A 10,117-nucleotide genomic window follows, 5' to 3' on the forward strand; every position below is an offset into this window, starting at 1 on the left:
AGAAGTATCTAACAGTACATCTGGGTTCAAGCCAATTGATATAGGCACCAGCTTATCCAATCCCCAAATCAATTAAGCTCAGGATATTGTCCTTTTCAACTTTTATCACCATCTTAATTTTTTTTCTAACCTCATGTATGCCACCAAATTCTCCAGTTGTATCTCATCCTGTCTGTGCTTTCCTATATTTTCCCTTCACGGTCCACAGGTTGATAAGACATACTTTCCTAAAGAAGCCCTACCAACCTGCTTTCACAAATATTGTCCTCCAGATTATCTTTCTAAATGTTCTCCCCTTTTCCACTTTCATTTGTGCAGAGGAAATTGAAAACCATCTAGAGAGAAACAGGCTCAAATGATGTGATCTATCCCCCAATACACTAGAAACACAGACACTGCTTTTCCCTTCAGTATTCAATCACCTCATATGTTCCCATGTTTGCTGATAATTTAAAGAATGCCATGTACCTGAAAACACTTTGCAATCCCAAAGGACAAATGCACTGAACATGAGTTTAAAAAAATGTTACTTTCTCATTAAAGGGAAAGTCCAGCGGGCCTTTACATAATGAAATCAGTACGAAGGAATCATCAGGAACTGCAAATTTACTAAACACAACTGGCTCAAAGAAGGGCCGGAAAGCAGTGTTCCATCCTAAGGAATCAAACAGCTCAGGACAGCACTCTACACAAAAACTTGGTAAGAAAATAATTTCAGGAGCTGTCTCTCTAGGCCCACTAGGAAGCCCAAGGAAGGTGAAGCTTGATGAGGATGGTCAAGCTGTGAGGGATGCAATTGCATGCTTGGGTCACACTCAACACAAAATAAATAGAGCCTCTAGAAACATGATTACATTTTAAGCTCTTTGGGGAATATCTAAAAAAAAAAAAATGGTGGGATCAGGTTACTTAGCCTATATGCAGACACTTCATGGAGAGGAAGTCAGTTGTCCTAGGAGTGAAGATACTAGTTAATATGCCTGTTTCCCATGGCAGAGTGCCTGGGTTCCAGAACTGACCCTATCTCTGACTCTAGCAAATTGTTGATATACAAATTAGTAACACTTGGTGAGGAGATAAGTGATTGAGGTCTTACAACCCCCTGGGAAAACTGAATAAAGCTTTCTGATCTGAGACTGATTTGGGTGCTATCCAGGTTACTCAAAAAGTGAACCTACCCACCTCTCTCTGCCTTCTGTATACTCTGATTCTCTCAACTGCTGTGTCAATCTCTAGATGTGTCTTTCTTTGCTGTTTAAATAAACAGATATTCAAACTTTAGGGGAAATGAATTAAAACCAGAGATTGTAATGAAAAACAAATGTCCATGCAGTTTTTCCTTGTCTTGAAAGCCCTTTATTTTATTTGAAACATTAAACCCAAAAGAACTGATAACTTCACTGACTTAGTCTCTCCATCTCAGAACTCAGAAGAAAGGATGAGAATGAAGAATTTCAGATGTACAACTTGAAAGGAAGAAAGAGTCAGACATACAAAGAGTTCAGTGAGACTGAGGATGATGACTACCTGTGTAAGTGACCCTTTGGCACATCCACAAAGAAAAATCCCATAGTCTGAATTGAAATTCCACTTGTAATTTGGTCTTACATCATTCTGTCTTCTGGTAACTTGGGGTGCAAGACTGAGACTGAGTGATGTGAACACTTGGCTGCTTCTGATACTCTCTATAGCCAGCAACGTTTGGTATATGTTCCTCATCCCTTCCACTCTCATCTCCAGATTGTGAGAAGTGTCAGATGTGCTTCCTGAAGAGCTGTGCTGCTCATGGACCCCCCGTGTTTCTAAAGGACAATCCAGTGGAAAAGGGACATCCTAGTCGTGCTCTCCTCAGTGTGCCCACTGGACTTCGAGTTGGCCCATCGAGCATTCCGGAAGCTGGGCTTGGAGTATTTAATGAAGCATCTGAACTGCCTTTGGGGCTGCACTTTGGTCCTTTTGAGGGCAAGATCACAGAAGTAGAAGAGGAAGCTGACAGTGGGTACAGCTGGCAGGTAAGAAGCACATCCCTTTCCAGTCTGATGGCTTTTCACCTGCCTAGCATGAGACTGGTTCATGTGTCCTTCTACGCATTTATGGCATGAGTTGAGCCAACATGATCAACCAGGCTGTAAAGATTAGCATAGGGCTCGGCATAGTGGCCTTGTGGCTAAAGTCCTCACTTTGAACCTGCTGGGATCAAAACTGGGCACTCTTTCTAATACCAGCAGTTCCACTTGCCATCCAGCTCCCTGCTTGTGGCCTAGGATAGCAGTTGAGGACAGCCCACGCCTTGGCACCCTGCATCTGCATGGGAGACCCCAAAGAGTTTCCTGGTTCCCAGCTTTGGATCGGCACAGTACCGGCTGCTGTGGTTAGTTGGGGGAGTGGCTCATCAGATGGTTGACCTTCCAATCTCTCTCTCTGTCTCCTCTTCTCTGTACATCTGACTTTGTAATAAAAATAAATAATTCCAAAAAATAAATAAATATTAGCTTAGAGAAAATCACTGGGCTGTTAAAAATACAGCAGTGGCAATCTCCTCTATGGGCTTCTACTGTAGGGAAATAAACCAGAATAAATGTGTTCCAACACTATGTAAAGTCTCAACATGTGTCGGAGTCATGTAATGTCACAGAACATGAGGATAGAGTTGTTAATAATTCTGCTGAACTACACCCATTTCAGAAACGTATTAACCTATTTTTTTGAAACTCAGATAGCCAAGGGCAGGAACAGCTATGAGTACGTGGATGGAAAGGATACTTCTTTGGCCAACTGGATGAGGTAAGAGCCATGGCATGTTACAACTATACAGGATATTTCTCTCCAAGACAAGATCTCTTTCCTTTCTCCTTTACTTTCCTCCGTGACTTTTGCATCATATGTCCTCTTTCATGTTTATTCTAATGACCTGTGAATGTCATGACCTGTTTCTAAAAGCATATTCTATATAAATACTATTGCTTTTTTTATTCATTAATTACATTGCATTATGTGACAGTTTCATAGGTACTTGGATTCTAACCGCTCCTCCCCAAACCCTCCCACCATAGTGGATTCCTTCACATTTTGCATAACCACAGTTCAAGTTCAGTTGAGATTCCTCCATTGCAAGCATATACCAAACATAGAAACCCGCATCTTATTGTCCAGCCAAGTTCAACGGCTTCTTAGGCATACCCTCTCTGGACTACAGGCAGAGCCAGCAGAGTATCATCCCAATCAATTAAAAGCCAGGGAACTTGAGCATTTTTTCGTATGTTTATTTGCCATTTGGGTTTGTTCTTTTGTGAAGTGTCTGCCCATTTCCCATGCCCATTTCTTGAGTGGCTTGTTTGTTTTGACATTTTGGTTGTTTTGTAGCTCTTTGTATATTCTATCACCTATGTAGTGCGTGAATATCTTCTCCCATTCTGTGGGTTACTTTGTTACTTTGTTGATTATTTCCCTTGCTGTACAGAAGCTTCTTAGTTTGATGAAATCCCATTTGTTTATTCTGGTCTTGATTGCTATTGCCTTTGGTGTCCTTTTTAGGAAGTATGGACCTACCCCCAGATCTTGCAGAGTATTTCCAACCTTTTCTTCCAAAGGTTTGAAGGTTTCTTGATGTAGGTTTAGATCTGTTATCCATTTAGATTTGATCTTAGTGTATGGTGAGAGTGTACAGTGAGAGCTTGGTTTGTGTCCCATTTGGATTCCTCTGATTGCTTTTTCTTGTCTTATGGCCTCAGCGAGTACCTCTAGGACTATGTTGAATAGTATTGGAGGAAGTGGACATCCCTGTCTTGTTCCAGATCTCAATGGGAAGGGTTCCAGTGTTTCTCCATTCAGTATGATGCTGGCGTTGGGTTTTTCATATATCGCTTTGATTATGTTGTGGTTTATTCCATCAATGCCTACCTTGGTTAGGGTTTTTAGCAGGAAGTGGTGTTGGATTATGTCGAAAGCTTTTTCTGCGTCTATTGATACGATCATGTGATTTTTGTTTTTCAGCTTTTGGATGTGGTGTATCACATATATGGATTTCCGGATGTTGAACCATTCCTGCATTCCAGGGATGAATCCTACCTAATCTGAATGAATGATCTGTCCGATGTGTTTTTGAATTCTATTTTCTAGGGTTTTGTTGAGAATCTTAGCATCAATATTCATCAAAGAGATAGGTCTGTAGTTTTCTTTCTCTGTTGGTTTTCTGTCTGGTTTTCGGATTAAGGTAATGTTGACTTCATAGAACGAGTTTGTCAGGGTTGCTTCCTTTTCTATTGTTTTGAAGAGTTTGTAGAGGATTGGGGTTAGTTGTGTTCGGAATGTTTTGTAGAATTCTGTAGCGTTTTCGTCAGGGCCTGGCTTTTCTTTGATGGGAGATATTTAATCACTGATTCAATCTCTGCTTCAGTTATGGATTTGTTCAGTTCGTTTGCTGCCTCTGGACTAAGTTTTGGCAGGTGGTGTGAGCCTAAGAACTTTTCCATTTCTTGTTGGTCTTCTGATTTGTTGGAGTACAGCGCTTTGTAGTAATTTCTAATTATGTCCTTAATGGTTGTGGTGTCTGTTGTTATGTTGCCTTTTTCATCTTTGATGCTGTTAATTCTTGCTTTCTTACCATAACATAAATCACTATGCTTAATAAACAGAACACAAAGATGGGCCTTGAGGAATCTAGATCAACTGGGGCCATTAGACTCACTCTTTCTCTAATTAGCATTGATTAAGCCCTTCCAGTGTCAAAAATTTCCTAAATACATGGAGATTCCATGAAATTGGTGCCTGGCAGTAATGTTTCTTAGTCTTTTGACAATTATACAATGTCAGAACAACTTCAGACATAAGACCTTCAATCGATGAGACAGTGAAAGATAAAAAAAAAAAAAAAGAGTAAACAGCTGGGTTCTGGGGACAGGCATTGACAAGCAGTGGGCTAAGGCAGTGACTGTGAAGCCTGCATCCCAAGTACTGGTTGCTCTACTGCCAAACCAGTGGCTTCCCCATGCATCCAGGGAAGTTTTGGAGAATGTCCTCAATCTTTGACCTCTGTGCCCACGTGGAAGACCTGGTTGAAGCTCCTGCCTGCCACTGTGTCCTTTCTGTGTCCCCATTCCACCCGTTCTCCTGGCATCTTTGTCTTTTTCCCCTTGTCCTCTTTGCTTCTCTGCCTCTCAAATAAAAATAAAACACTAAACTTTATCAATTAAGCAAAACAAAACCAAACCTGGGATGTGGATGAGAGAAGGAAGCTGTATCTGGACAAAGGTTTCTGTGAGCAGTTCTGTGAGAGGATAAGAAACAATGAAGACTCATCTACATTTCTGGATCTGGATCTTGGACTCCCAAGATCCAGGAGAAAGATCCAAGAGAAAGGACTCCAAAGGATTGCCTTTGGGAAAGCTGAGTTGTGGAGCATGTGTGAAAAGCTAGATGTAAGGAGTGTGTCCACTCATCCAATTCTGTAGCAGAAAACTGAATGAAATTTGGAGTTTAGGGAAACTCTGTGTGCTTCATGGCAGTCAAGGTGGGAGTAAGGTGGGCTTGAGTTTTGAGGATGACTAGTGAGGAAGGAAGGAAGAAAGCATACTTATCACAATGAACACTGTATCTACAACTTGTACCTGGGAGTTCACTGATCTCATGAGAGAGGTGTATGTTTTCTGGGAGAGCTCTTGCAGAATTGGGATTCAAGCAGGGTGGAGGCTATTACAGAACACACGAGATTTAAACGTGACAGAGCATTCAAACTCAGCATTTATCTCCACCCCAGGTATGTGAACTGTGCCCGCAATGATGAGGAGCAGAATTTGGTGGCCTTCCAGTACCACAGGCAGATATTTTACCGCACCTGCCAGGTCATCAAACCAGGCTGTGAGCTGCTAATATGGTATGGGGATGAGTATGGCCAGAAGCTGGGTATCAAGGGAAGCAACGAGAAGAAAAAGAAGGGAAGAAAAAGGAAGAGCTCACAACAGTGAGAGGTAAGTAGCACTGTTGTGTTGAAATAAGCAAAGGAGTCCCCTTGGGAATATTTGTGATTCAACTCTAAGGAGTCAAATGTATTGTAAGTGCTGCCAAAGTTCAATTCAAATGTGATTTCCATTTAGCAAAAACAAAGACTTACTTATCAAATAAAAGGAAGAGTTATAAGAGACTCAAGCACAGAGATAGAGAGAGATAGAAAGGAGAGATCACCACCTACTGTTTTATTCCCCAAAAGCTGCACTAGGGCATAGTATGGCATCCTATGGCTAAAGTCCTCACCTTGGACATGCTGGGATCCCATATGGACACCGGTTCATGTCCTGACTGCTCCAAATCCCTTCCAGAATCCTGTTTGTGGTCTGGGAAAGCACGTGAGGATGGCTTCAAACCTTGGGATACTAAACACACATGGGGGACCCTGGAAGAAGTTCCTGGCTCAAGACTTTGAATGGACACATCTCTGGTTATTGTGGCCACTGGGGAGTGAATCAAAAGGCAGAAGATTTCCTCTCTGTCTCTACACCAACCATGTATCTGCATATGATATATATAAATATGTAATATAATATATATGTATATATATATATACATATATAAATGCAATTAGATTTAATGCTGCACCTGCCAAAACTATCTCTGGCTTGAGCCAGGAGTCTGGAATGCATCTAGGTCTCCCATGTATTTCAGCACTTGAACCATCTTGTGCTCTTTCCCTGGGTACAGTAACACACAGGAGATTGAACATGGAGCAACCAGAGCTCAATCTAATTCTTCTACGGCATACTAGTGTCATAGTCAGTGACTTAAACCAGTGTAACCAAATCCTGACCCATTTTTTATGTCTTTGACTCCTGGGTACAATTGATACCGTTTTCATTTAGTTCTTTTATTTGTTAAATACTTGGTGCACAAAAGTATCCCACAACACCCCCTTTGGAGAGGGCCCAACACAAAAAACAAGGTCTTGGTCACTTTGCAGCTCTTCTACTATGGAAGTTCCCTCTGGATCATGAACAGTTTATTTTACATTTTCTCCATGCTCCCCGCCCCCTCCAAAAAAAAAAGCCATATGTTTCTATTTAGTCATTGTGTCAATGCGATGTTGTGATGTGAATTTTGTGCTTAAGACTGTCCATGGAAATGGAGATTTGCTGAATAATACAATTGAGTGAAATATGAGTATGAGCACAGCCAAGTGTTTCAGAATAGGTCTGGTTTTCATGTCTGTTTGCCTCTTTAGAAAGACTTTTCTATTTACTTGAAAAGCTACAAACAGGGAAGAGAGAAATCCATTATCTGCTGGCTCATTTCCCAAATAGCCCCAACAACCAGGGCTGGACCAGATTTAGGTCAGGGCCAAAGAATTTCTTTCAGGTTTCGCACATAGTGGCATCTACAAACTAAGGCCATAGTCTGCTGTTTTCCCAGATGTACTCTCAGGGGTGTTGCTCCGAAGAAGCATAGCTACGAGTCGAGCAATCATATATACAGGCTGGCAGCACTGCAGTCTGAAGCTTAACGCACCTCACCACCATGCTGTTTTCCCCCGTCTAGATTTTCCTGAGTAAAAAAGACTCTTGTGGAGATTTGGGTCATCTCACTGAGGTTGATAGAGTCTTATGTGTAAACCTATCAGAGGGCAGTGAGTATCTGAAATTGGGGTCAGAGAGCTAGTCAGTCAATGGATGGAGTAATTTTGGAAGTGGGAAGGTCCAATGCATCGAAAATAGGCAAACGCTGAGATTGGTCAATACAGAGAGGCATGACACCTGACGATAGTCTTTCACATGATTTGTGTGACAGGGAGGAAAAGCAATCCTTGGAGTAGGCATGAGTCAGTGGTAGTTAGGTTGTCTCAGACTCAGGAACGGGCATTACTGTTCCTTGCCTAGCCAGAGCAGTAACACAAAACATCAAGTTGCACTTATTTTGGGTTGAGAAACACAGATCTACTCATAGGTGCTCATCTTAAACAAAATGTGTCTTCCAAATTTGTGGATCTCCTGTTGTGTGGCTTCTTCCTTCATAGAGCTCTTCCTGTTCATAAAGAGTGTCAAGAAGGAAATTCTACCCTGAGTGATCAGAGTTTTTTTCAACACAAAAAGATAGCCTCAAGTAACTTTTCAGACAAAGTGCCAGGGATCCAAGTGAAGGCTTTGGGGGACAGAGAAGTACAGGGAAACATGAATGAAGAGGACATCCTCAACAGATGTGGTAGAGGTCCCTGAGGTCTAAGCTATGAAGATAGTCTAAGAGTGAAACTACAGAATGGTAGCTGGGTTGCATTGGACTGGTTCATTTGTGAAAAGATCTGCTGATACAGACCTTTTGGATTTCTAAAGCTGTCATAGAAATTAAAAAAAAAAAAAAGAAGATTATTGACGTATCACACAGGATCACTTGGTGGATGCCAGCTGTTGCTAGTACATGAGGAACAAATAGTAGGACAGGCTTAACCCAAGTGAAAGCAGGTAGCCAGGCTGTTTCTCTGTATCTGTCCTAACCTCAAACCATCTTATTTTGGAAGACACAATGTAGTCAGAAATCCATCCTGGTTACCTATGCTCGCTTGTCGTTTTCAGTCACAAGTCCCTCATTTGACATGCCATCCTTAGTTACTGCTCTTGGGACTTCTCAGAAACATCTGCAAGACAGCTCCTGTAACCAGGGAACCATTCTCAAGGGGATGGGCACCATCTGATCCACATAGTTGCCATGACACAGTTAAGGACGAGAGGTCCATAAAAATTCCAAACCCATTTCAAAAACAAAAAAGCAGAGGGAGAAATAAGGGCAATTCTTTTTTTCTTCCAGCCTCCACCCAAAAGTCAGTGGAGGCCTCGAGTGAGAGTGAGAAAAAGAGGATGATCCCACAAGAGGCTAGGCAGTGAATGCAGAGGAAGCATTCAAATCTTCTGTGAGAGGTAGCATTCCCAAACAGAGTAGGGACTGAGTATGGCAACTGTTTGTAGGGCATCAGTGATATGTCACAGATTATTATCTGTCACCAGAGAGTTTGCAAACTGGGAAGAAACCCAATGATTGTGAATAATGCAGGCAATGCTTCACACAAAAATCACACCTCACCAGGCACCAAGAGACTCACAAGGGAGAAGCTCTCAATTTGAAGGGAGTGTAGGAGGGTTTTCACACAGAAGTTACATTTCATCACACACCAGAGGACACGGAAGGTAGAAGCCATATGCTTTCAGGGAGTGTGGTTGAGACTACACTCATCAGCTTACTAGAGAACACATGTGGGAGGAAGCAGCGTGTTTGTGGAGAAGGAGAGTGAAAGAGAGATAAAATCATCTAAGAGCCAACACAAGCCAGCAGCATTTAGTTCAGAGAGGTCTTGAGCTATTGGAGTCATGAGTTTCTCCAACAGTGTACAGACTGAAGAAATGTTTAAGCACGTTTCCACTTTCATGAGAAATGGGTTAGAGAAACAGAGGAGTGTTGCTGAGATTTTTGGGGGATGCTGACTTGTGACCCTTAGACACATCTTTCACCAACCTGTTTTCTTCATGCTAATGAATGTTGTCTGCATACACACCTGAAGACCAAGTTACATGCCACCACTGCTATTACTGTTTAGGACAGAGGTTCTAGATCAGGTTTCCTTAAGACTTCATGGAGCTGTAAACCTGTATTTCTTTTGAGTATATGAAAGGTGGATCTGTTCACAGACTGTGGGAGAGAAACCTGTTGTTAAACAGACACTGGGTTTAGGAGAGGAATCTTATCTCCAGTGAAGCATGATGGCCTCTCTTTGACTTTGGCTCTGATATTGTTGCAAGAAATGGCATCTTCTGGTACCTCCACCTGCTCTTTCCAGGCTCTATACCCTCAGGGTTGAAGACCAACAGATGTATGGTGCACTTACATGTAGGTGTTTGCATGACTATGTGGGTGTCATGGAAATGTGCACCTGTGTGCATGTCAGGGAATTGTAATGACATATGTATGTATGTGCCTATGATCATGAGTAACACATATTCATGTGTGTTTCTCTCCTATATGCTAATTATAGGAGAAGCCGATGCTCCTGAGACTGCAAGGACCCAGGTAACATTTGCTGGCTGGGTGTGTCTGAGGGTAGAGAATTCATATTGTGTCTGATGGGGCTGGGGAGAAACAGTGAGAA

At 42.0% G+C, this 10,117-nt stretch overlaps 1 protein-coding gene across 1 annotated transcript; it reads left to right on the forward strand.

Moving 5' to 3' along the window:
- Nucleotides 1–570: 570 nt before the first annotated feature.
- Nucleotides 571–5,903, forward strand: LOC131478755 (histone-lysine N-methyltransferase PRDM7-like; the record flags this gene model as incomplete). Its single annotated transcript, XM_058659320.1, has 5 exons — nt 571–700; nt 1,424–1,531; nt 1,741–2,012; nt 2,717–2,784; nt 5,756–5,903. Coding segments are annotated over 5 exons (726 nt in total), but the record flags the coding sequence as incomplete, so codon positions are not given.
- Nucleotides 5,904–10,117: the final 4,214 nt, after the last annotated feature.

The sequence above is a fragment of the Ochotona princeps genome, chromosome Y (assembly GCF_030435755.1).
Source record: "Ochotona princeps isolate mOchPri1 chromosome Y, mOchPri1.hap1, whole genome shotgun sequence".
Taxonomy (NCBI): domain Eukaryota; kingdom Metazoa; phylum Chordata; class Mammalia; order Lagomorpha; family Ochotonidae; genus Ochotona; species Ochotona princeps.